This window comes from Tiliqua scincoides, chromosome 2, assembly GCF_035046505.1.
Source record: "Tiliqua scincoides isolate rTilSci1 chromosome 2, rTilSci1.hap2, whole genome shotgun sequence".
NCBI lineage: Eukaryota > Metazoa > Chordata > Lepidosauria > Squamata > Scincidae > Tiliqua > Tiliqua scincoides.
This window is the reverse complement of record NC_089822.1, coordinates 79,907,927-79,935,740: the sequence shown is the minus strand read 5'-3', so window position 1 is coordinate 79,935,740 and position 27,814 is coordinate 79,907,927. Positions and strand designations below refer to the sequence as shown.

The window sequence follows — 27,814 nt, the reverse complement described above, 5'->3', positions numbered from 1 at the left end:
CAGCTCCTCACACACAGGACTGTTGACATAATCCAATCTGGACAGCAGTTGATCTTATGGATTCATCTACATCAGGGGTCTCTAAACTTTTTGGCAGAAGGGCTGCATCAAATATCTGGTACAGTGTTGAGGACCAGGGGGGAAAAAATTTAAATACATTAGAGATGGAACTTAGATGAATGAATGAATGAATGAATGAATGAATGAATGGGCTCAAACGTCCAGGATGACTCCAAGCACCAACATAGCCCAAGAAATACATACTTAAATGCAGTGCTTTTTGTGTAAAAAAAAAAAAAAAAAAAGGTGCAGGAACTCACAACTTGTTAATCTTTTACTTATTTTTAAACCATTTTTTATTGGAGAAAATATTTTTTATGTGCTTCCCCCCTAAAGATGAACTTACTTCTGAGTAGACATGCATAGGATTGGGCTGACAATCTTCACATCCCTCTACTTTTTCTACACATGGGGAAAAATACTGTACAGGTGCACTTGTAGCGTGTAGTATGTAGTGTGGCACTACTTCTAGGAGAGGAAGCAGTGAATGGATTCTGAAAAATGGCTTACATGAGTTTCATGTAGTAAAATTACTCTAAGCAACTGTGGGAGTAAGAACAAAAAAGGAATTCTTACACGAGAGGGGTCCTTAGGTGCACATAGAAACAGCTACGTTTGCAAACAGGTAATTAAATATGGTTTAATTCAGGTATCAGAATACTCTGTGTCTTTGGGAAGGTGCTTGGCATGCAATTGTATGTTCTGTGCTGCCCTGAGCAGCTACTGTGCATTTCTGGAGAGGAGCTGCAAACGCTGGCTGGCGGAGGGCATGCTTGTGGGGGAAGGATGAGGAGGATCTCTGGCAAGGCTGGACACACGGAGAATTCCTTTTCACCTGCCCTTAGCATGTGAAAACGGGTGCAGATATAGATCTCTGCCAGGATTAAGAGCCCAATCCTAGGTATGTCTACTCTGAAGTAAGTCTCGTTCTAGTCAATGGAGCTTACTCCCAGGAAAGTGCCTAGGATTGCAGCCTAAGAGCCCAGTCCTATGCATGTCTACTCAGAAGTCCACTTTAGTGAATGGGGCTTACTGTGGATAGGATGGCCGCCTCAGGGCCCAATCCTGTGCCTGTCTACTCAGAAGTCAGTTCCATTAGAGTCAATGGGGCTTCCTACCAGGAAAGTGTGGAGAGGACTGCAGCCTCAGAGCCAAAGCCTATGGCTGTCTCCTCAGAAGTCAGTCCCAGTAGAGGCAGTGGGGCTTCCTCCCAGGAAAGTGTGGACAGGACTGCAGCCTCAGAGCCCTTCCTCTGCCTGTCTACTCAGGCTGCAAGGCTATGACACTTTCCCGGGAGTAAGCCCCATTGAACACAATGGAACTTACTTCTGAGTAGACATGCATAGGCTTGGGCTCTCAGGCTGCAAGGCTATGCACCCTTTCCCAGGAGCAAGCCCCATTGAGCACAATGAGACTTACTTCTGAGTAGACATGCCTAGGCTTGTGCTGCAGATAGGCACAGGGGCTGCACCAGCCCGCTTCCTTCCCCTCCTCCTCTGCCAAGCCAGTACCTGGGCGTTCCATGGGTGCTGCAGCCTGTCTCCCTGGCTGGCTGGCAGTCCATCCTCTTCCTCGGCGTTGGCGCGTGTCCCCCACGCCCTCCACCGGCTTGGAAGCTGCACGGGGAAGCAGAGCGTGGGGGGAGGGGAGGCGGGCTAGGCTCAGGTGAGATCCTGGAGATGGGGGCAGGAGGGAGTCGTTGTGCGGTCAGGCAGGGGCCAGGCGCCCACCCACCCTGCACCCCCCAGCACCCACCCAGCAAATGCCTCTGTTTTGATCTCCCCCCCCAGGAATGCCTCCGAAGGGGAGGGGCCCCTGCAAAAAGGTGCCGGAACTCCGTCCCCCTGCATTCCATTAAAAAAAAAGCCCTGCTTAAATGGACCCCCATTCCCCCACCCCACAAGCACAATTCCAGTTGTGTTTGGTCAACTGAGCCAGAGCTCTCAGGGGATCAGAGGCTGGCCACAGGCCAGAGGGGCTTGCCCAGGCTGCATCTGGCCCCCAGGTTGGGGTCTGGAGACCCGATTTACATTGAAAACTCATTAGGAAAATAATAATAATAATAATAATAATAAAGGTATTTATATACCGCCTTTCTTGGTCTTTATTCAAGACTTTATTCAAGGCGGTTTACATAGGCAGGCTATTTAAATCCCCGTAGGGATTTTTACAATTGAAAGAAGGTTCTATCTTTCAAGAACCACAACATTCAGATGTTTCTTTCTAATCTGGTTTCACATTCTGGCCTCCATCCTCCCACGCTCAGAGCAGATGGAATAACTCGGCTCAGCTTGTCAGTTGCTTCGAGGTCGCACGGTGCCGGTGGCCTCAAACTGGCGACCTTGTGGATGTTATCTTCAGGCAAATGGAGGCTCTACCCTCTAGACCAGACCTCCTGCCCCAAATAAGGGTGGAAAGTACCCATATAACTGGCTCCCACACACAGGATGGGTCATTTAAATGTTACCTCACTTGTGTGGGAGCCAGTTATGGCTTCTACAGAGCTAGGGGAACATGTAAACATGCCTCCCCTGCAGTCTTCCTATCTGTCTTTGTGATTTCATATGAGAATGCTAATTAGCTCACTTCTTGTCATGTTAATATATGGCCCTGTGGTGAAACCCCTTATATTTTCACTGATTGGAACAGTTCCAGTATCGCAGTGGCTTTTGAAATGCCTCAGCACTATCAGTTTCAAGGACAGTAATCATGTTTGCCCTGTTGTATTGGTGTTTATTGTTTGAGCATTACCTTCTTCCCCAACTGACCTGTAAGAAAAGGGCCAAACAAAGGACCAGACTTTTAGCTAGCTCATTAGATCTAATTTCATGGAGTAGGAAATTCAAGTGACTCAGCTGACCCCCTCACTTATCCAGTTTTACAGGTAAAGCCAGATTAATGCTCATGGGTTATAGAAAGCAGGGTCCAACACACCCCTTTGCACATTTGCCCATCTGACAATAGGAGTATCTGACACTCCACCAAGCTTGCCCACCCATCCTGCTGAAGCAAGGGTGTAAGAATCTGGAAAAGTGTGAATTAGGAGGGCAGGAAAAGTAACTAGGTAAGTCACATCAGGCTTTATTTGTTGCTTGTGTTTTAACTGCATTCTGCTATTATGTGATTTGAAGATGTCTTGACTTTTGGGGGGGGGGGTGGTCTGCCTTTCTGGAAGGTATGTTTCTCCAAGGCAGCTTTCCTCTCTCTGGATTTCTAGCTTTGGGTGGTGACTGCAGGTCAAAAGAGTGAAGGATGGAGCAGGGAGTGGGTACCAGTCACTTCCTGCCAGATGCCATGCCTCTCTTGCCCTCCACCTATGCGAACAGCTCCTCTAGCCAACTGTCAACAAAGAGCTCTCTTTCTGAACATCTTAACTATAGTTCTGTTCTTACAACATGCATATATGTGGTACTATGTATGTGGTACTTAAACTTTTTGATAGGTATATGAAAAAAATCTGCACAAATAATCTTTTAGAAGCTTCTAGTCAAAAAAGACAAACACAACTGCTTATTTTAAGGAAGCATTTCTTAAATAAAATTCAACACATTGCACACAATCACTCTGAGTCAAAACAGAATGTACATGGCTGCTGAATGAACCCTAAAGTTTATTGAATAACCAGTGTTCACTCCATACTTTTCCTTTTGATGTTTCACATAAAAAGGGAAATTTAGAAATTGCCTATTATCTTAATGATGATTGGGGTTTTTCAGAGGGCACCAAATTTGGTCCTTTAACTTCAAAAGACTCACAATGAAATGTGTGTGCCTGCATTTGTAAGTGGCTGGCACTTCAGTCAGGAAAGTCTTCAGCATGAACTCCACTGAAGTGAACAGGAGCTGTGGAAGGAGAAGTGGCCACAGAAAATCTAGGTGGCTCAGGCCTACTGGGTGCTCTTTCTTTAAAACAGCCTCTAAGGTTTCACATTTAGCAGTTGTGTTTTTCAAGTGTTCTAATGGGAAAATAAATTTGTTTCCATTGGTTTTTGGTAATCCTTGTATTCAGCAACCAAACACCCATGTCTATTTGAAAGGGGAATGCAGCTGTGATGGAGTGGTTCCACAATTAAAACCTTGGTTTCGTACAGAAGTAGTCTAGTGGTACATTCCTTTAAGAAAGGAAGTCTACAGGCCAGTATAAACCTGTTCACCTGAAAGTATGCCCCACTGAGTTCATCGGTACTTATTTGCTACTAAGGATTGTTTTATACTTTACAATGACAGAATTGTAAACGATGCTATGTTTACCCTGGTGTTTCCCTGCATGATTGGCCAAGGCCCCTTGGTATTATCTACTCTGAGTTCAGAGATGTGAATCTCCCCTTCACACTGTGTGTTCTGTGTAAATGCAGCAAACGCCTGTTAGTGTAAATTGCAAATTGGCCCTTGGGGTAAGCTGGTATCAGGAACGAAGTCATAGTGCACAAAAATAAAAAAAGAAGTTCCTTTTCTCTCTTTCACAATCCAGTCTGCCAGCACCTAGGTCATTTGTTTCACAAGAGAACTGTATTCTTCTGTCAGCTTCTTCTGCTCGTTTAGTTTTTCCAGCACTGCATCCATTAAATACGAAGCAAAAGGAAACTAAGAGAGAATCAGAGTAAGAAAAATGATCAGTGAAGTCTATATTTTTCTTCAGTTAAAAAACATTTACTAAGTACCTTGAAACCATTAGATTTCACTTAGTTCTGACACTGGCACACTTGCCCATGTCTGTTCTCTCCTAAAAACGGATCCTCCTGATTAGTGTGTGTAACTCTTCCTTATCATAAAAATGATAAAAGAGCAGAATAAAATGAAAAAAGATAAACGCCTTATTGAACAATTCATGGTTTACTGACCATGTTAATGATGTAATCTGCAATACCAGCAGCTCTGTCATTTATCTTCAATCAGCTGATCAATATGAGGTTACAGCCATCTCTGGGGCACTTATAAGTAGACGCAGCACTGCATGCTGACTGCTCTCAGGAGAGGGAGAGACGGAGCTATCAATACAGCTCCTAGTGCTGGGGGCAAATGCTTTCAGAGGAATCCAGTGAAACTTTGGTGACTAAAGACAGAACAATCTCTTCACAGACCAAGATGCTACAGAGAAGTCTGCACATCAGGCAAACACCCAACAACCCTGCACTGACTTCCTCTGGACTTGACACTGAGTTAGAGAACCATGCCATGCATGCAACAATCACAATTATCACAAAAATCTCCCCATTGAAACTGTCATTTCCCAAGAGCAGCTGCCTTCAGTTGGAAGAAAGACACCATCACTGTATGAATGAGTTCTGAACAAATCATTCAAATCTACTCTTGGTCTTTGGTTCTACTGTGATGTTTGGGATGAATGGGTGCCTCCCTCACTAAGCCGCACACAAAGTCCAAACCAAAACAATGAGAAATGGATCCAATGATGATAGCACACACGGCATTCTAGCATAGCAGGTCAAAGTTAGGGAGGAGGGACTGAAATGCTTTCACATGTCAAAATGGAAAATGCAACAAGGAACCTTCCAGGCAATAATAGTGGCAAGCAATAGTGGCAAGCAAATATGTTTAAATGGAAATATAAAAGGGCCACTAAAGTGGGCCAGGCTGACAGATGAGAGTGTATTGCCACGCATTCCTTAAAAAGCCCCAGACCAATAAAGGAACTCCCACACGTGCAATCCTAGGCATGTGTACCTAGAAGTGAACCCCACTGAATTCAATGGGACTGTGTATATTAGATTGGAACCTATAGCCTCTTCCTCTCTGCAGACCATGCATCCATGTGAGATACAGCTGTATCTCAAATCCAACTACCCTCCAGTCATGGCTAAGATGAATAACCCCACCCCAATTAGTGAATATAACCAAATTGCTGCCTATTTATATTTATTTATAGCTTTACATTTATACCCTGCTCTTCTTCCAAGATGTACACAGAATAACTCCTTTTTATTCTCACAACAACCCTATCAGGTAGGTTAGGCTGAGACAGTGAACTTCAGTGCTGGGTGGAATTTGAAGCTGGGTCTTCCTAGTCCAACCACTATACCACACTGACTATTAAAATAAGCTTAAAAATATAACCACATGTGACACTTGGAAGGGAGGTTTATTTTGCCACAAGAACACAGATCTGGTGGCATCCCTGCACTGCAATTTATAAGTGACTGGACATGTGTTTTCCTACACTCTTTTCCTCCTATATATAGGGAAAGTGTTATATATGAGTAGCCTTTGGTGTTTCTGATCTCCACAGTCTTTCAAACTTGCTTTCTACTACCCAGACCACATTTATTTTTGATACATCTATATTTTTTCCTAATAATGCTCTGCTTTATATGAATGTATTACTTCAGCACTGTCTCGGGCTCATATAATTCTATATTTTACCTGCTGTTCACCACATTCTACAGCTGCTCTGTCACTATAAAATGATTTTTAAGGAGGTGTTTCTATCTTAATCATTCAGTGCAATCAAGGCTAAGAGAGGCTTGAAATGTTGCAGACGTCATGTGCATTTATCAACTTCTGGGAATGTGTTCATGCTCTCCTCTAGTCCTCTTTATAGACATACATCCCACACTGCATCGTAGCAGTCTTCATCTTCGACATAGGCTTGTCATATTTTTATTAATGGTTTAGTAAATATACTGCAATTTCCTCCATGTGTTCATAATTCCTGAATAAAAAGTAAAGTTCACCTTATACAGTCCAGCCAAAGCTGGCATGTTACCTAAATGATGCTCACTCTCTGTCTCTCACCTCCCCCCCCCCAGACAACAGCGAGTCTTGGTTCCAAAAGTTCACAGTGGTCCAGACTGTATCTTTGAAGGAGCTTGGCGACATAATGTACTATGAAATAGCTTTTTACAAAAAGTAACTAATACATTTCCATATAATGTGAATTTGACTGTTATGGCTAGAAAAAGAAATACTTTAATAAAGCAATTAAACAGTTATGAACTTAAAAATCTCAAGCTCAATATTTGCATATACTCTTGGTCAATTCTACTTTACAGCCAGATGCAATCCAAAGACAGTCAGGTTTGACTAACTGCCTAGTCTTATCCCCACCACTGGGGCTATGCTGATAGAGTGTGAGCCGCATCCAATGGTGGGGCGCAACATGATCAGACAGCTATCAGGAGATAAGTAAAAATACAAAAACATTTTACTCCCTCCCCAGGAGGCTCTCCCATTGCCTATAAGTCTCCTTGGACCTACACCAGCCATTTTGCTGGTATACATCTGAGGACATAAAAGGGGTGAGGAAGCTTGAGAAAGAGAGATAAGATGTAGTGCACACTAGTGTCGCTGAGATACAGCTCTTCCCCTGCCCTCCTCTGATTCTTCCCGAATCCCTTCCTGCCCTCCCCGCTCATGACATGCTTCCATTGTCAACTTATCAGAAACAACAGAAGTCTCTGGAGCTGCATCTGTGTGCACTGCACTGCTGCCCACATGTGCCAGCAGCCTGGAAACACACAACAGTGGTTCGGCAGTTCAAGGCCCCAATAGGATTGGAGACTTTGTCTTGTTAAAAGGAATGAGTAAAGTGCTGAACTATGAGCTTCAGTGCTCGCTTCAGTGGAAATTAGATGAACTTAATGGATTGTGGCAAAGGCATTACATTACAGGTTCAGAGCTTATATAGCATAGACTTCCTTTCCTGACACGTTCACAGTATCCACTTCAGGATCATACCATTATCTTTTCTGCAAAGCTGTTGGTACAATTTATCTACTGGATGTCATTTGTGCTTACATAAGAACAGCCCCACTGGATCAGGCCATAGGCCCATCGAGTCCAGCTTCCTGTATCTCACAGTGGCCCACCAAATGCCCCAGGGAGCACACCAGATAACAAGAAACCTGCAAGGCTTCCTGGGAATTGTAGTTAAGAACATAAGAACAGCCCCACTGGATCAGGCCATAGGCCCATCTAGTCCAGCTTCCTGTATCTCACAGCGGCCCACCAAATGCCCCAGGGAGCACACCAGATAACAAGAGACCTCATCCTGGTGCCCTCCCTTGCATCTGGCATTCTGACATAGCCCATTTCTAAAATCAGGAGGTTGTACATGCACATCATCGCTTGTAACCTGTAATGGATTTTTCCTCCAGAAACTTGTCCAATTCCCTTTTAAAGGCATCCAGGCCAGATGCCATCACCACATCCTGTGGCAAGGAGTTCCACAGCCCAACCATACGCCGAGTAAAGAAATTTTTTTTTGTCTGTCCTAATCCTCCCAACACTCAATTTTAGTGGATGTCCCCTGGTTCTGGTGTTATGTGAGAGTGTAAAGAGCATCTCTCTAACCACTTTATCCTTCCTATGCATAATTTTGTACGTCTCAGTCATGTTCCCCCTCAGGCGTCTCCTTTCCAGGCTGAAGAGGCCCAAACACCATAGCCTTTCCTCATAAGGAAGGTGCCCCAGCCCAGTAATCATCTTAGTCGCTCTCTTTTGCACCTTTTCCATTTCCACTATATCCTTTTTGAGATGTGGCGACCAGGACACAATACTCCAGGTGCGGTCTTAGCATAGATTTGTACAACGGCATTATAATATTAGCTGTTTTATTCTCAATACCTTTTCTAATGATCCCAAGCATAGAATTGGCCTTCTTCACTGATACCACACATTGGGTCAACACTTTCATCGGCCTGTCCACCACCACCCCAAGATCTCTCTCCTGATCTGTCACAGACAGCTCAGAACTCATCAGCCTATATGTGAAATTTTGATTTTTTGCCCCAGTGTGCATGACTTTACACTTACTAACACTGAAATGCATCTGCCATTTTGCTGCCCATTCTGCCAGGTTGGAGAGATCCTTCTGGAGTTCCTCACAATCACTTCTGGTCTTCACTACTTGGAAAAGTTTGGTGTTGTCTGCAAACTTAGCCACCTCACTGCTCACCCCTGTCTCCAGGTCATTTATGAAGAGGTTGAAAAGCACCGGTCCCAGGACAGATCCTTGGGGCACACCGCTTTTTACCTCTCTCCATTGTGAAAATTGCCCATTGACACCCACTCTCTGTTTCCTGGTCTTCAACCAAGTACAATACCAAGTATAATACAAGTACAAACCAAGTTTACAAGTACAATGAGATGTAAAGACCAATTGTTTATCACATTTCCTTTCTTATTATTACTATAATATCATATAGTATAAATATAGCATATAATATAGTAATAATATATTTATTACTATATTATTATAAATATTAATTGCTATATTTTTATTTTAAAAATGTATATACCACTTTCTTATGCTCAAGACATAAGAATAAAGCAACATAAAAATAAAATAACGTAAGACATAAAAACATGAATGAAACCATTAAAACAATTAAAAATGATACTGGAACCAATTAGAAAAATATAAAAATAGCAACAACATAAAAGTGTAATATAAAAGCAGCAACAGAAGATAAAAAGAGTCCTAGGAGGTTCCTCTTCCTCCTCAAATGCCAAGCAAAATAAGTAAGTTTTTAGACCCTGCCAGAAAGCATATGAAGAGGAGAATGTCTTCAGGTGTTCTGGTAGCTGATTCCAGAGCCCATAGTGCCACAACAGAAAAGGCCCTGCACCTTGCCGCCATCCCCATGGTTTCAGATGGAGGCTTTATCCTAAACAAGGTCCTATCTGATGATTATAGGGGAAGTGCAGGATTATATGGGGGAAGGTGGTCCTTGAGGTATCTTTATATTATGCTGTGTAGGGCTTTAAAGATCATTCCCAACACCTTGAATTGGGCTCAGACTGGAATGGGCAGCCAGTGTAGCTGCTGGAGCAATGGTGTGGCAGGCTCAGCCCACTCAGCCCCAGTGAACAAGCAGGTTGCTACGTTCTGCAATAACTCCGGCTTCCAAACCATTTTCAAGGGCAGCTCCACTGCCCTTGCATTACAGTATTCCAAGCAAGATATCACTAGGTCATGGACCACAGTAACCAGATCAGACTGATTCAGATATGGTCTGAGCTGATGCAGCAGCCATAGCTGGTCGAAGGCCTCCCTGGCCACAGATGCCACCTGATTATCCAGGGATAGCTGTGTGGGTCAAGAAAGATGCCCAGGCTGCAAACCTGATCTTTCAGAGGAAGTGCTACCTCATCTAGAGCAAACTGTAGTTCTGAAACCTGCACTGTCGCCTTCCAGATCAGGAGAACCTCCTAAATTTATAATTATATTTTTAAGTGATAGATTAAAAAAAAAAGATTCTGCTTGCAGGTTTACAATTGAGTGAAGTGGCATCAAAGAAATTGTTCTGAAACAACTGCTTGAATGAAATGACAAGAGGGACAGGCTGAATGCTGATGAGCAAGAAATTATACTCGCATCCATATGCAGCCCAGTCCTACCTAAATCCCTGTGTGGCAATGCAGCAGTGGCAGCGCAGGTTCTGCTGCATCCTGTGGGGCAGTATTATTCAAACTGCGCGTGGCTCTTTAGGAACTCAAAGGGGAGGCACAGGATGTCCTCTCCAAGCAATATAGTCACACCCCTGGGCAGAATACGAGCTTGTCTTCTGCCCGTCATCATCTGTGCTTTTTTTTAAAGCAGAAGAAATGGGAGTTGCTGAACTGCAAGAGTGGCTGCTGCCGCCCCGCCCTCTTCCAAGCATGCTCAGCTTGCACTCCTTAACCCTCGCTGATCCTTGTCTGGTTGGTTCCTAGTTCCCAGCCTGGAATCGTTTCTCATCAAAGTGAAATCTCTCTTTTCAACCCCCTCCCTCTTCCACTCCCCCTTTTCGATCTCCAAACCTTCTCGCTTTCCTCCCCCTCCCCAAATAAAATACTTCCTATTTTACCAGTCATCAGGACTCTTAAAGTTGCTTCCATGCAGTTGGCAAAGGGGGAGGGGAGAGACAAGCACACACTTTAATTGGCCAGGAGCAGAAAAAGGGTACTGTTTTTAAAGTGATTTATTAATCTTGTTGTTTGGCTGAAGAGGAGAGGCTGTATTTTTAAAGTGATGAATCTTGCTATTTGAAGGGAATACTTATCAGCCATTGGTGAAGTGATTGCCAGCCCAATCCTATCCACACTTTCCTGGGAGTAAGCCCCATTGACTCTAATGGGACTTACTTCTGAGTAGACATGCGTAAGCTTGAGCTGTGCATCTCCTAATATAGGAGACAAATCAGCTTCCTAACCAAACCCTTATCAGCTCTGGTATATTTTCATGGTCTATTTTTGTTTTCCCCACCAGCTGCTGGAAAAATTTAATTTCATTAAATTAATAAAGGGTTCAATCCTATCCAAGGAGAATGGGAGAAATTACTAGTTGGATTGGGGTCCACAGGGGTGTGTGTGTGTGTGTGTGTGTAATGTTGGTCAGACTGGTTGTTAACCAAGTTCATTTGATAAAACAATTCTACTGGTATGCTTACAAAGTTAAAAAAAAAAATGAGTCCTCCTGGACCAGACAAAATCTACCTACTCCAGCAACCTGTCTCCAACAGTGATCAGCAGCTGATCATTTACAAAGCATGTATATTGCTGTGTATTAATAATATATTTTTAAGATCTGCATTTAATTAATGATATGATTAATATAATTAATATTAATATAGTTAATATATATTTAATATTATATTATAATAAATATAATATTATATTATAATATCTGGGGCATTTGGTGGGCCGCTGTGAGATACAGGAAGCTGGACTAGATGGGTCTATGGCCTGATCCAGTGGGGCTGTTCTTATGTTCTTATCATTCCCATAATGCAGTTGGGAAACTGAGGCTGAGAGGGACAGCTTTGTTCAAGAGCCATCCAGTGAGTTTATAGAAGATGCCAGATTTGATGGAAGAAGATGATTGCTCTCTTTTTTTTTGTTCTTTACTTCTCTTAATACTGGTGTAGCAATACTGCTACACCAATAGGTCCTGCAATATATTCACTCTTTGACATTTGACAAGTTAATTTGATGCACAACAGGTTGATTTAGAGTCTGCAAGCTTCAGCAAAGACTAATCTTTAGAGTTTTCTATTTCCATGTGAACTGACATCTAAAAGTGAGGGGATCTTTCTGTAATACACAATAGCACAGACTTTGTGGTTTAGTGACTGCTGATATGGTGAGCACCAATTTTCATTGGAATACTTTGTGCCTTACCCCGACTTAGCCTAGGACCATTTTAATAAACTAGGCTTCTTTGTTTATTCAGCTAACTTTGTGTGATGTAATGTATAACCATTTTTCCTAAGCCACACAACTGCAGAGCTCGTATTACATTACATTATTGAAAAGTCAAACCCCAAGCAATGGAAAACAGTTTTACCTAAGTTTGTGACAGCTATGAACTTAATGGTGCTTGCATTATGTAATGGGTAATTCAGATCCTTCATGATCCACCTATCATATAGGTTTCAGCTTCTTTTAATGTAAGGATACTGGAAGCTTTACCCCCTTGGGGCTTCAAAAGAGCAAGGCCTCCTGAGAGAAGAGGTGGATGTCAGAAAGGCAACTACTAATGCTCTGCTAGCAAATGTCTTCAGGGACAGTGAAGTCTACTAGGAGACTATTAAATCTCTCCTGGCAGCTTGAGTGAAGATATGAATGGAAATCAGACCATGGGTTAGCAATGGGCTCTGCTAAGGGAGCAGGAAATAAACTCTGTCCAATCACACTTCAAAGCTAATTAGAGTTGGGCCTGAAGGGCCAATTGAAAAATCAGGATAACAAGTCTCTAACAGTTCCACAGCAGCTGAAAAGCCATTCTACAGCTGGCAAGGGTCCACAGCTCCCTGGCTGAACTCCTGCTTTGCATGCAGGGCCGAGGTTCAATCCCTGGAACCTCTAGGTAGGGCAGAGAAAAATTCTGAGTAAAATGTTAGAGAGCAGGTGCCAGTCGGTACTGACAGGACTGAGCTAGATGAACAAATGGTTTGCCTCAGTGGTTGACTCTTATGTTGCTTTGGGTACAGCAGAGGACCAACATGTATCACAACTGGGCACACCCCAAGTTCCCATTGTTGAATCAGGAGTGAAGGGTTTGTGGTAGTGAGAAAAATGGCAGCTTTAGTTTAAGATGAACATGACTTGGGGCCCAATCCTAAACTGTCCCAATGCCGATGCTGAGCCATAGCATCAGCATTGGGTGCTGTAAACGTGCCGTAAAGCCTCCTGGGGCAGGGAGAGGAACTGGGGCAAGAAGGGGGTGGGACTAGGGGAGCTCTGCTCCACTGTAGCCTGAACTCCATGTCAGACTCAATCTCATCCAGATTTCCAGTGCTGATGCAGCTGTGCCAAATCAATAAGGTGTGTGCTGCATTATGAGGTGGGGAAGCAGTCGTGGAGGCCTCCTAAAAATAAGGGAATGTTTATTCCCTTACATTGGGGCTGCATTGTGGCTGAATCTATGCTGGAAAGTTGGTTAGGGTTGAGCCCTAAGTAACATAAAATGTAGGGTCCTCTTTCATTAGTTCCGATCCAAAGTGGTTTAAAAAGAAATACTTCTATAAGGATCTAAAATGCATGTTTTCACTTTTAGAAATACTGAGAGTCTAAGAGCCTATTCCTATGGACTATGAGTGGTGGCATCATGCCCAGTGGCTACAAGAGCAGGTGAGTGTTGCACTGGGTGGCAGGGAGATGGGGAGGGGTGTTTTGGGGTGGGGGAGGGTGGAATGTGGTCAGATTGGGCCTGGGAGGGAGTGGGCATGGTAAAGCAGGCCTCTACCGCATCCTAGCCTCTGACCTGGGACTGCCAGCCTTATATGGGGCCTAAGAAGGACACTGAGCACGCTTTATTCCTTCTGCTTTAAATACTTTTGGGAATTGCAGAACCCTACAAGCTCCCCCCCCCCCCCCCCGTTTTTCTGAGCAAGTAGTAGATAGATTTTAAGTGACAGGATTTCCCCATTCAGAGATGGTCTATAGACACCTCAGTCACTGAAAGAGTCTAATGGTCCAATTAAACATGTAAAATCACAAGAACTCCTTGGAAACCATCATCCCTCTGCCTATAAACTCTTTTGATGGGAGGAAATGCCACTTCATGCAGATATGTTTGCTCAGTAGCTGCCCAGAGAGATATTTGTTGGTCGACAATATTATTAATAATTTTCTTAAGGCAGCAAAGATTCCATCCAGGTACCAACAATATAGAAAACATAGGTGGAGATGTAACATGAGCTGAGGTGGCCAAAGTCTATGACGACTCTCCTGGGGAATTTCTAAATGACAATAAACAACAACTAGGGCTCACCATGAAACTGCTCCCCCCCCCCATTCTAATGTAGCACTAAAATGGTGCATGTCAGCAATAAAAATAAAAAGTCTATGACATTTTAAATGTTATCATACTGTCACAGTGGAATAAAATTAGCTTGAAAAATGATCTAAAGGGATGCGATGCAGTTCATTTATGTATAACAGCAACAGCAGCAGTTTCCCTGTGTTCATAAAGGTTTCTCCATTAAATTTACCTCCAGTCAATAATTAGGAGTCCACAAATAAACCTAGGCAATTAAATCAATACTGTTGGGCAATTATGTTCCAGAGGCCAGGCTCAATGGCACAAGAAGACACTATATCAAACTTCAGTATTAAGTGATCTTATGTACTTTGCTGCACAACATTTTGTAAAGAAAAAGAGAGGTAGGGGGGAAGGAAAAAAGCCCAATAAATTGCAAAACTAACTTTACTCTCTTGCATGAGATTATGTAAGTCATGCATGGGGGCTGTAACTTTTTAAAGCCTCTTAACCTGTGCCCAATGGCCATAGCAGAAAGGAGAGTCTCCATGCCTGTTCCCGCTAGAAACATGCTGCTACTGGTTTTTCTACAAAACCGAGTTGGTACACACAGTAACAGCCTTCACACAGAAGCAGTTTTCAGGTGCTTCGAAGGTGGAGGTGGAAAACATCCTTGGCCACCTTGTCTTCATAAATATAAATCCCAGGACAAGCACCTGCTTATAAGCTTCCACTCAAAGTTTTTTTTTTCCTTATTCTAGATTGCATCACACATAACATTTTTTAAACCACAATATTACTTGTGTGGAGGAAAAGTACATACAAAGTGTATTCACTGTTTTGTGCGAGGAACACATTTTACTGTGCGTATACAATTTGGAAGCCATGGTGAAAACTTAAGATGAAGCCATTGTAAATTCTTATGCAAATTGAGAAACAATAGTTTTGGGAGTCTTTGCAGAGTGGGTTTAAATACACTGCTGTAAGCCACTCCTTACATTCAGAGCTAATCATCTAATCTCTTTGTGGTGATGGAAAATGAGATATTACAACATCTGAATCCTAAACCTAAATCCTAAAGTTAGAAGGAAGTCATCCAAAGAACGTCCCCCTTACCAACAAATATATGGAAGGCAACTAAAACCACTTCCTAATTACCTTTAGTGATCAAGTGAGAAGATCAAAATAAGACCTTAACTAAAGGATATAGAAAATGACTCTCTTGTATTTGAACACATCTAACGATTTTTTTCCATGAGGATGGAACTCTTTTAATCATGAGTAAAAAGCTTGCGAGTGGGCTATTGGATCATGCCTTCCCCCAGCCCTTCTCCTATCTTCTATTATCCAACTGGCTTCTTCACTGGTTATGAGACTGAGAAGATTTTGGTGGCCGGGGCAGATGATAATCTAAATCTGACTAGATACTAGAGGAATAGCTGGTTGCAGCATCTGCTGGACCCATTAGCAGCTTATGATACTGTGGACCATGATTTTCTTTTGGATTGCCTTGAACATCTGGCAAGTGTCCGGAGAAGAATGTCCAGGGGGTTTTCTCATTTCTGTCTGAAGGAGTTCTAAGGGTGATCATTTGAAAGGTTACATCAGCTCCCTTGAAGTTGCGTGAGGTTCCATAAGGTTGAAATGAAGCCACTGTCAGAGGTCATCTGTACTTCTGGAGATGGATGCTATCAATATGCCTGTGCCATCCAGCTCCATATCTCTTTTAATGAAGCAGCTACCTTTTCTGAACTAATATTTGGAGGGTGTGGTCCAGTGGACAAGGGGCAACAGATTATAACTGAATCTAGAAATGATGGGGGTGGTGTTGGTAGACAATGGCTATAGTCTGGGGGAAGATAAACGGGCATGTCATTGATTCAACCTGGTAAAGAGCCTAGGTATATTTCTGTCCCTGTGCTATCTCTCTTAAGACACAGACTGGAGTTGTTGCTAAGAGTGCCTTGATTCATTTCCAGCTAATAACGAGGCTTTCCCCTCTCTTAGAGAGATCAGGTCCTGCCATACTTCTGCAACTTCCAAGCTTGATTATTGCAATGAGTTCTGTGAAGGGCTGCCCTCCAAGATGATTTGGAAACTTCAACAGGTACAGGATGCTAATAGGTGTTAAAAGACAGGTGTATTATGCCCCAGCTGCATTGTCTTCCAACACACACACCTTCTTTCAGGTATCTATCTGAGAATATAGTTTTCTGTGGCTGTTTATATGTACTAGGGGCAATTTAAAAGCAAAACCATAACACAAAAGTGTCTTTCCTATTATGTAAGTTGCTTTGTACATTTAGAAAAGAGCTGCATAGAGATGTTTCAGTAATTATTTTTAGGTATGTATATATTTAATTGCTCTATCAGCACTTAATTATAGTTAAGCTAACAAGTGTTCTCTCTTATTTAAGGTTTTCTAACCAGCTTCAACTCTGATTAGCATTAACCATTAATAACATTCGTGGTAATGTAATATTTAAACAGGGTTAACTTGATCAAGAGAAGGAGGGGGAATATGTGCTAGAGGAAAAAGAATGGATGAAAGTTGAAATTCAGCCACCACCGCCCAATTCCTTATCCAAAATTCAACATGCACCATCATTCCTATAGGTGTTTACATTTCCTACTGACTGACGACTCCGATTTCTGAAATCTGTGGGTTATACAACTACTGGTACTTCTTTAAGCAAATAATATTTTTGGAAAATCTAAGAGCAGCTGTAACTATAATAATGGACACTGAGTTTTGATATTATGGTGAAAGTGTGCACCACTCTAAATTGACTACATGTATACAGATGAATCTTGGAAACAGCTTTCAAAGAATTTTAACATCTCTTTTTTTCTCCTTTTGTGAAGAGAAATATCATTCATATGTACCACACACACCTAGAATGGCTATTCGAAAGAATCTTTATCCTTTTTAAAAAGACCATTTCCCTCTAGATCTTAGAGAAACATTGACACAATTAAAAGGGTAGATATTACAGTGAAAAGAAGTTTCAAGATCCACTTCATGTTGTCAGCCATCTTGAAACAAAAGCTGGCTATGACTAGAAAAGCTGGGCTCTCACCTGCCAATAAGCTGCCCTTGATCACTTACAAGAGGGGAGCATCCCAGCAGACTGTGTGTGTATTAAAAAAAAAAAAAGACTTGAAAGAGAAGAAAAAGTATCACACAGGTCACAGCGGCAGTCTCAATGGACCCCTCAGGGATTTCAACTAGTCTCAGCCTTGTCATCCTCTATGCAGCTTTCCACTCTGCCCAGAAAATGTCGATAGGAAAATGTTTGAGGGGCCTCTGGTGGAAATTTTTTCATTCTTTCTGCATTGACAGGATGCCAAATCAATATTTACTTCCCACTAACAAGCTGCTTGAGGTCTCAGTAGAAAATATTGTAGAGAATGCGGGAAGACACGGTAATAAACAGCTGTCTGGCTGTGAGGAAAACATGAATTGACTGGAAACAGGTCCATAGTAAAAGGTCACTGAAACCCATGAACTCCTCAGGTGTCCATATCAACTCCTAACTTTAAAGGCACATAATAAAAAAATCTCTTTTCCTAGAGATATGAGGGAATGGATCTCTTTCTCTCCACCAAGGTTATAGATAGACTCGATAATTTAATTAATAGTTAGCCAAGATATATGCTTGTTTCCCTAGATGTTTTATTTTCCAGCTGTAAAGTTAGGGCAAACAAATGTGATGTTAACCTTTCTTCCATCTTATGCAAAGCCTATAAGCTTAATAGAAAACAATTCTTAGGAGAGATACTTTCAAATCAAAAACATTTAAATATTGATTGTAAGAAGAGCCCTGCTGGATCAGGCCAAAGGCCCACCTAGTCCAACATCCTGCTCCATTGGTCAGCCAGATGTTTCTAGAAACTGTATCGAGCAGGGCATGAAGAAAAGCAGTCATCCCTTCTGCAGTTCCCAGCAGTCAGTCAGGTGCCTCCAAGAAGCATGCAAAGCAGGGCCTGAAGGCCACAGACTGCTCCCACTCATTCCTTAAGCCAGTGGGATTCTGTGGCACACTACCTTTGACCCTTTGCCTTTTGCAATCATGGGTAAGAGGCATTTCATTCATAGACTTGCTCTCCATGAATTCATTTTATTATATTATTATTATTATTTTGTAAAGCCACCTGAGCAACTGACCATTAATGTAACTTGTGGTGTAATTTCATAAATTAATGATACATTAAGTCAAGTGGTTCCCAAACTTGACTTAATGGTGGTCAAGTGGTTACCGGTGGTTCCCTTGACCTATTGGGCCACTGGCTGTGGCTCCCCCCAGGGCTACAATCCTATACACTGTATAGGGCAGCAGATTTTTTTTGGAGGATTCCGCAGCTCCCCTGGCTGGTTTCCACAGCTCCCCAGAATCACAGTTTGGAAACCACTGCATTATGTGAACAGTCTGTAATTAAATCTGCATTTGTATGTCTCCACTTGAAGTGAACTCCATCAAGAGTTCAAAACTATTCAACTCTCCCCCCCCCCCCCGCCCCATATAGTTACTTGGACTACCACAATAATTTTCTCCAGCCCCCTGCTCTTGAGACATGTTGGACCATCAAGCTACTATTTCTCACTTGGAAGGTGCCCCTGTGAGTGGGAAACAACCTAACTGGGAAATGCCTGCCAGATGAGAAGCTTTGCTTGTGGCTTGCCAGCACTGACCCTTATTTCCACTGGGAAATGGAGGATTGTCACAGCTTGTGTAAAATAGATGGTACCAATGATGATTTTCCCCAAGCTTCTTTTGCCACTCATAAGAGGATTGTAGCACTGGTAAGACCAACTGACATGTATGTATCGCACCTGCACAACGTTTTGCATGTATAATCTATATACGCTTAATCTATATGGAACTTTAAGTTGCGAGTAGATGCGATCCTCCCCATGTTCTTGTTATGTAATTTCATAACTGGCTTTCCAGTTTTGATCTTCCCCTCATTGCATGCCAATGGCTGGGAGGGCACATCTCTGAACCCGAGACTGATTCTGCCACCAAAACCAGTGGTGTCATGTTTATTATGGTTGTAGATTGTGGCACTGTAACCAGTGTTGCTGATAGGGTTTGAATATGCATTGATGTTGAGGTGGGGAAAATATGGGACTCAATGGTAATTGTATCCACATATGATATGGACACTGTAGCTGACGATGGCTCCCTTGGCCTCCATAGTGCTGGGTGAGGATGACTGCAGGCTCAGCAACACTGGTGGTCCAAAGGTAGGGTGACTGCCTAGATGTTCCAAGACGTCTCATTTCAATACAGTGCAGATCATCACTATGTCCAATCTTAGAGAGGATTTCCATGTTAGTGTCCTGGGGATCAATTTCAGTGGCAAGCAAGATATCTCAATGGCCTGATGATTGATACATGTAGCCTCTGAGCCAAAAGGATGCATCACTGTCAGTGGTTTTGCCACTGAGGTGGATTGGATTGATATGATGTCCCCCAGAAGGCTTTTTGATGCTTTGGTCTTTAGCCTTCTTTTGAAGGTTTTGCCTTCTTTTTAGGAGAAGCCCCAGGACAGGCTGTCTGGCCAGCACGGGCTTCTATCCTTCTATCAACACTAGAGCGCAGGGGCAAAGCACTCGACAAAGCACTGGGAGCATCTCAGATCAGCTATCTTCATGCACAGAACTCTGCTACATGTGATCACACGGAGACCACTAAAGAAAATGAGACATTATCATAGAGAATTTTGCCCCACACAATGGCCTCTGTGGCAATTTGCTGTTATCCAGCTGGAGAGGTGCCCACAAAAGAATTGTGAACTCTCTCATACTCATTTGTCCTGGCCAGCACTGGATTTCTTTTCAAGGTGAAATGCCAAGTGTGCCTGATGAGGTCATGGTGGGATCTCCCTGGTTCTCAATCAACTTGACTGGGAAGAATCTGGCCCTCCAGACTAAAGAAGTTGACTATTCTTGAGTTTATGCACTGTAAATCTTTCTGGATAATGTGGTGTGAAGAGAGCAACTCTTCCTTTAAATACTCAATTGTTTCCCATGAAATAAAAAGCTATAACCATCAATATAATTGATGAATGCAGAATATTGAGTACCTGTCCTTCAAGAAGCTTCTGTAAGTAGGACATCCATTCCTTGTCACTTTCATATTCCACTTTCATCTGTTCCAATTCCTAAAAATAAAATAAATATTGTTTCCTAACAACACTCTAGCATTCCTTAAAGCAAGCACTGCTCATCCTCCTAGTACTAGTAACTCAAAGCAACTCCAAGGGAGAGGAAAAAAAAACAACACAGAGTAGATAGTGTGCATCTCCCAGATAACACTGAAACTCTTTGAGGCAGCCCTACCCAGACTTTAGCGTTCACTTCAAAAAGCCCTGCCGCACAGTGTTTCTTTTACCTTGGATGTGGCTGAGGCAGCACACCTGCCCAGCTCTAGTGGCTCTAAGTGACTGAGTTCAGTGGGGCCTCCCCACAACTCATGAACCAACTTTAAAGGTTATAGGATGGTATCGCAAACCATGATGGGGATGGGGTTTTGGCACTGGAGGGGCTTCTGTTTGAAGAACAACTCTAAAGTTCTAGTTCTTTAAGGGTCTTCATATTTGTTTGCTAGTAATGCAACCTCATCATTTCTACCTTATGTTGTTGCTATAACACATGAAAGACAGTCGTACAGCCATTCCGTACACAAAGAGAATATGTGCAGAATGTGATTTTGCACATACACAGAGGTAAAAAAATTGAGATATCTCTAAAATTGTGGAGATGCTGCCTAACAGCAAGAAATATGAAAATGAGAAAATATAGACACTTAATTCAGTTAAAATTCATGCAACTGATATTTATGATATAAGGAGCTTTTAACACAGTTTTACCAAATCATTGAAAGAAATATTATTAATGTAGTAGTGCAGCGGCTGCCACTGCACTGGGACTCAGAGCAGCAAGGCAAGCTGTGAGGATTTTTGTCCATGTGTTCCTAATAACACCACAGCTCAGCTGATCAGCACGACAGCTGGAGAGGAAGCTGGCCACCGCTTAGAGAGTGGGGGAGGATTGGCATGAGCTGGCACTGGGGTTTACAAGCAGGAACAAAGAAGGAGGAGGAGCAAAGGGCGGAAGGAGAGAGAAAGAGGGATAGTAAGCTGAGAGCAATTGTGAAGGTGGAAGTAGGAGTGGAGGATGGAGACAGTGAGATCCCATCAAAGGGGGGAAGCCAGAGAATGGGGAGAAAGGTCAGAGTGGGGAGAGCACAAAGAGATAAAAGGTCAAGAACTGAGAAGAGACGGAGGAGCTTAAGTGGAGGAAGAGGGAGGCTGATATGGGGGTGGGAGGGAAGCTGATATGGAGGTGGGAGGAAGAAACAAGCACCTACCCAGAGAACACAAGCAAGGGGAAAAAGCAAGGAGTAAAGATGCCTTGAGCTAGATGGGGTGAGAAGGACCAGCAGCATAAGAAGAGAAAGGCAGTAGGGACCAGTCAGCCCAGGAGAGAAGATACAAACAAGAGATGACTAGCAGAGACAGGAAACCAGTGGAAAGAAGCAGGTGCCAGGATCTAAGGGAGTCGCTGCAAGCAAAATGAAAAGGGAAGGAGGCAGCAGTTTGTGAAACCAGTAGGAGTGGCATCAACTGTGGAATACATTTGAGGAGAATCCAATACAAGCAGTGCTTGGCTCTTCTTTGTTCAAGGACTGGTATGTTAAAAAAAGTCACACCCCAACTCCTATGACACTATAGGAGTTCTCCGCCTACCCCCGGAACAACATCACTGGCGCAGTGAGCATGATAAGTAGTTAGTTACTTTGCATCATAGAGTAGGGCTGGATGAACCTCAGCCTGAGGGCCAGATCTGGGATTTGGCTGAATCCTTCCCTCCCATGACTGGCACTTTGAGTTTCAGAGTACATACAGGACTGCATGTCCCCAGATTGGGACGACGTGAAGCTCCAGTAAGTTGCATCTATGTGCAATGCCCCAGCAGGCATTGCGCCCGGATTCCATGAAGACTGGCTAGAGCGTCGTGTTGTCCTGATCTGGGGACATGCAGTCCTGTATGTACTCTGAAACTCAAAGTGCCAGTCATGGGAGGGAAGGATTCAGCCAAATCCCAGATCTGGCCCTCATGCAGTCCTGCAGAGCTCTGGAACTCAAAGTGCCATTTGTGCCAGGGAACACATACCCGGTATGCAGCGGTCAGTACTTTGAGCACAACTGTCATAGAACTAAGGCTAAAAGGTCCAGGATGTTAATACCTCTTGTTAAGGGAAAATTCAAGTTGGGCTCTTCTCTGATGGCCATCTTAAATGCCCTTCCTAATGTGAAGCAAACACTTTTCAACCTGCAAGTATTAAAGGAGGTGTAGGGTAGGAAGTGTGGTTTGGAGGACAAACTGCTGCCTGCCCAAATAAGCTAAGTGGGAGTAGCCATGGCCATGATTTGGAAGGGAGACCGGTGCAGCTGATAAGCCATTTTCAACCACTGCGCCATGGCACACTGGTGTGCTGCAAGTGGTCCACAGGTGTGCCACAGGAATTTGGGGAAGACTATTTATTAGTAGGGTCAATGGGGAAGTGAATCCCCCCCCCCCCTTGGCAGCATGGTGTGCCTTGTCAATTGTCAAAAACCTGATGGTGTGCCTTGGCAATTTTAGTGCCTTGTCAGTGTGCTCTGAGATGAAAAGGGTTGAAAATGGCTGCTTAGCTCATCCTAGGCATAGTGCTTTTTCTAATGACTGTTTGATGGTGTTTCTTTTCTAGATTGTGAGGCCTCCAGAATTACATTTACACTGATTGCCTTTGTAAATTATTTTGCTGAATGAATAGTAATTATTTAAAATATTTCTGATGATAAAATATCTGACCTTGATTCTTAGACAAAGCAAGTAGCTTACCTCATCACCTTCAAAATCAAGTATGTCATCCAAATCAGTCCTCGAAATATTAAGTATAGATGCTGCCAAGTTCTGGGCCCGGTGGACAGACGCTTTGGAAATGCTACTGCTGAGCTTCTTCTCTTGTTGCACTTTTTTAGTGCATCTGATTCGTGTTCTCAGCTCCTTCACATGACACTGTAGCTCTGTTGCCAAAGTCTAATAAAGTGAAATATATTTATAATCAATGTATTAATAGATCTTCTTTTGACCCATGTTATGTCATCAGGGTGGCTTATAACAATTATTTCAAGGCAATACTTCAAGAATAGAGTCAAGAATGAAAATAAAGAAGATGAGAAGTACATATCTCTGCAAAATGAGAAGTAAATATCTAAGTATCAAAATATGGGCCTGAAGAGATGGATCTCTAGACAAATGTAGCTACACTTCCATTCTTTGGCATACATATGTTTAACTACGTTATTGGAAATTAATGCAATTCTGAGTTGGTTTTTGACAAACTCTGATCGGTTTACCTGGTTAGTTCTACAAATAACAACCATACACTAAGAGCCCAATCCTGAACTTGGAGCGCCGGCTAGTGCCAGGTGAGCACTGGAGTTCCGCCACTTGGCGGTCATGTGGACCACTGAGCAGCAGAGAGGTAGGTGGGGATGTGGCGGGAGGCGAGGAAGGAGGGGTTCCGGGGAGGGGGGAGGCTGAGTGAGAACAGAAGAGGGCGGGGAGAAGGCATTCCAGGGGGAGGGAGTGGGGCAGGAGGGATGCGGGACTGGTGGAACTTTGCTCCACTGGATCCAGAGCCTCCGTGTCAAGATGGCTACCCGACACGGAGGCTCTTGATTCTACGCCAACCTTCGGGTCGACATAGAATCAAGTGGCCACATTGTGGAGCTACTCGCTTCACCCGGGGGAAGGGGACGAAAGACCCCTTCTCCCAGGGAGGAGGTGGCAGCTGCCTGGAGCATGCTGGATGAGGCAGCAGACATTTTGGCGCCACTGCAGCCCCATGTGCTGGGCAGCTCAGGATTGGGCTGTAAGTTCCCAATCTACATACTGGTTCAGTTTAGGAGGTCTGTACATAAGCTGAAATGAACAAAAGTTGGAGCAGCTACTGGTTCTGCAAGAAAGCACTTCCAAGTGCTTGGTACAAGGATGTACCAAGTCTGTACAAAAGTGCTGGCATAGCCACCCATCACTTCGACATCTAACTCAGGGAGCCAGTGTACTTATTCTTAAAGTATTTCAATACTAGTCACTGTACTGTGATTAGGTTAAAAAGAACTAAACCTACCTGGTTGAGAAGTTTGGTCTATGTTATATGACAAAACATCTATTTGTCATATATCTTACTAGCTGGGTACCCATGCTTTGCAATGGTATTTAAACTGCAAACCTAACCACACTTTCCTAAGAGTAAGCCCCACTGAACAAAATAGGACTTACTTCTGAGTAGACCTGGTTAGGATTGTGCCCTTAAGTACTTAAAATTCATTTTGACTCCAATAAACTTTCCTTTGATTGTAGTGAACAATTTAAATGTAGCACAACTACCCCACGTGAGGCAACACCCTGTACTTATTCAAAGTCATGGTTCCACTGAACGATATGACCAACACCACATTCATGTTCAGGTTGAAATTCCCTTTAATTTGAAACCACACATTATAGTTTTTAGACTTCAAGAAGACAAATATTAAGCTTAAGTAAAAATAATGTGAAAAAGATCTACAACCTTTATTTGTCTACTTAAGGACCACTTTGTAGACCACATTGGTGGTTCTTCTTCAGGTGCTAGGATCACTAGGTTGCTGCGTAAGCTCACTCTGAAGCAGGCAATGTAGAACTGCTCATGTAAGAAGCAGTCCTCCCTCAAGTCAACCCCTGACACCTTCAGCAACTGCCCCTGGGATTTCTTGATGATAATAGCAAAGCAGACCTTGAGGGGGAAAAGGCAGCCAATCCTAACCAGTTCTGATGCATCAGGGCAGTGCAGTCAACGCTGTATCCAGTGCTGGAAAAGCAACTGCTGGGGGTCTCCTCCAGCCTTGTGTTAGCAGAACTGGTTTGAAAGAGGAATAGGATATGGCGTGCACTGGTACCACCAATCTTGCTCCAGTTGGCAATACAAGTAGACCTCAGTTTACAGTGGGTTCCATTCCTGAAGGAACAGGACCTTCTCCGTTGGGGCACCACGTTCACAGAACTTATTGCCAGAAATCTAAAATCTATCCCTTCAATAGAAAGTTTCCAACAAGGCTTAAAAAACATTTTTATTTATATTAGCTTTCGGAGGTCAGTAAAGGTGGCATATTCCTGGTTTTCATTTGGCCTGTTGCTTTTATTGTGTATTTACATGTCTGATTAGCTTGTTGTGTATTGCTTTTTTATTTACCACCACTTATGGTTTTTTATTATCATTATATTGTTTGCTTTGAGGGCTTTTAAATTATATTTTAGATTTTAAATGTTTAAATGTTTATTTTTTTAAATCTTGTATTATATATTTATCAATTACTGTAAGCCACCTTAAGCTTTTGGAAAGGTGGCGCGTAAATGTTTTAAATAAATAAATAAATCAACTGTTGCCAAAATGAAGTGTGAAATGACCCTAATTATATAATGTGAGTCAATGGAAAGTCAATGAGTTACATTCTAGATCTCTCTCAAAATTGATATAATTATTATATTTAAAACTCTGAAATGAATAGTATGAATGTATAAACACCAAATGGGTTGTTGCTCCGCACTTAAGTAGTGGATGGGGCAAGGGAAAGGTTCTTCAAGTAGTGTGGGCATGTGGGGAGACAACAGGAGGCTGCTGCTAGTGTCAGAGGTGGTGGTCTGCAAGAAGACTCTCACAGCCCAATCCTATCCACACTTTCCTGGGAGTAAGCCCCATTGACTCTAATGTGACTTACTTCTGAGTAGACATGCATAGGATTGGGCTGTTACTGTTCTCCCCAGGCCCAGCCCAACCACAATGCTCTTGAAGATGCTCATTGCTGGAGTGGCAGGTTTGCTGTGATTCACAATAACCTATTATCATTGTGAATAGTTACAAAACAAACCATTGCAAACTACATGTACATTTCATATAGTTTGAGAAGACTGATTCTTTTAGAGCTTGGAAAAAAGTTCTGTGAAGACAACAGGAGCATTTGAGGCCAGTTCACACTGGTTCATTACTTTGAAAGAGAGCTCATTACCTTGATAGAGATGAACAACGGATTTCCCAACCTGTGTTTCTGAAGTAAGAGAGACCATTTGCACCATTATTCAAACTTTTACAAAACTGTTTAAAATCAAGACAGATTTTTTTTTCTTCACCTGGCAGTATCTAGGATAAGAATGTAAGAGATGGTCTGCTAGATCAGGGCAAGGGCCTGATCAGCACCCTATTTCCCACACTGGCCATCCCACACTGTGTTCCAAGGAAGCTCACAACTAGGAGATGAAAGAATATCCCACCACTGCTCTCCTGCAACTACTATTTAGAGGATTTCCACCTCTGACCTTGGAGACTGTGTATAGCCCTCATGACCAGTAGCCTACTTTAGGGCTTTTCAAACTGGGGCATCATGATGCCCCAGCCAGAGAACCCTGGTCACTTTCCCCTTAAGGGGGAGAGGCAGCGACGCAATCGCTGCATTTTCACTTTTTAAGCTGTGGGGAGCCCTGCAGACACTTGTGCAGGGCTCCCTGCACCCCCAACAGGCTGCTGCAGAGACAGGTGAATGCATCTCAGTCCCTGCGGCGCCCTTAGACCCCTGAAAGAACTTACTGTGGTTCAAACTCTCCCTGAGAGTTTGAAAACTGCTGGCCTATGTAATTATGTCAGGAAGGAGGAAGAAATACTTTCTGATCTAACAAAACTTTGTAGCATGCTGGGGCCCATCAGCCATGGAGGCTCAGGAAACCCGTTCCTCTGGAAGTAAGGAACAAGAAAGACAAAGAACATAAAGACAGTTTACTCTGCTTCCACTGCCAGGTGCTATAGCAGTGGAAGCCAGTACTGACACTGCAATCCAACACACTGACTTCAATTGTTTTTAAGCCCTTTTACCTGCACAGGGGATTGCAGCCCAAATGACTATTCATCAAGGAAAATTTTAATAAGGTTTACACCATTGATATTTTTGGTTTTCCTTGTGCTGAATTATCATGCTAACTGTAGCATTATCCCCAGGATGCCCCTACCTTCATGCCATGGGAAACATGCCAGGGGAAACATGGCAGTACTGTATATATTTTTAATTTGGGGCGCAAATAATTAAATGGCAAAGAGGTTGAAGACTTTACAAGGAATGCTCACATATGTTGTAGAGGCTCGTAATCTATATTCCCACCAGAATACTACAGAAGATAGAATTCCCCCTGTGAAAACCCACCAACCCAATCTTTCTTAAGTAGCTAATAAGTTCAATGCTGAGTATGTAAAGGAATGATCAAACAGTTTCACCAGCAATAGTAACTCATTCTGATAGGATAGAAAAGAGAACTACATAAGTAACAGTGAATCTCAGTGTAGGTTTACAAGATCACACCTGAAACAAATTCAATCAGTTTTAACCAGCTGGCATTCAGGCATGATCAAAACAAAGTATTATCTGTCAGCTGAAAGCACTGGCTTAGTCTTGGCAGAAAATGAGAGCCCAAGCC

The 27,814-nt window shown here is 43.0% G+C and overlaps 1 protein-coding gene across 3 annotated transcripts in view; it reads right to left on the bottom strand.

Annotated features, from left to right (window-relative positions):
* Positions 1-3,590: 3,590 nt before the first annotated feature.
* The window catches only part of CNTLN (centlein), a 248,268-nt gene continuing 224,044 nt past the window's right edge, over positions 3,591-27,814 (bottom strand). For all 3 annotated transcript variants that reach the window (XM_066615164.1, XM_066615162.1, XM_066615163.1), the window contains 3 exons: positions 23,153-23,350; positions 20,350-20,427; positions 3,591-4,643 (listed from right to left, as the gene is read on the bottom strand). In XM_066615164.1, the coding sequence (XP_066471261.1) occupies positions 4,542-4,643; positions 20,350-20,427; positions 23,153-23,350 (378 nt within the window). In that variant the 3' untranslated portion in view covers positions 3,591-4,541. The remainder of the gene's footprint in view (positions 4,644-20,349; positions 20,428-23,152; positions 23,351-27,814) is intronic.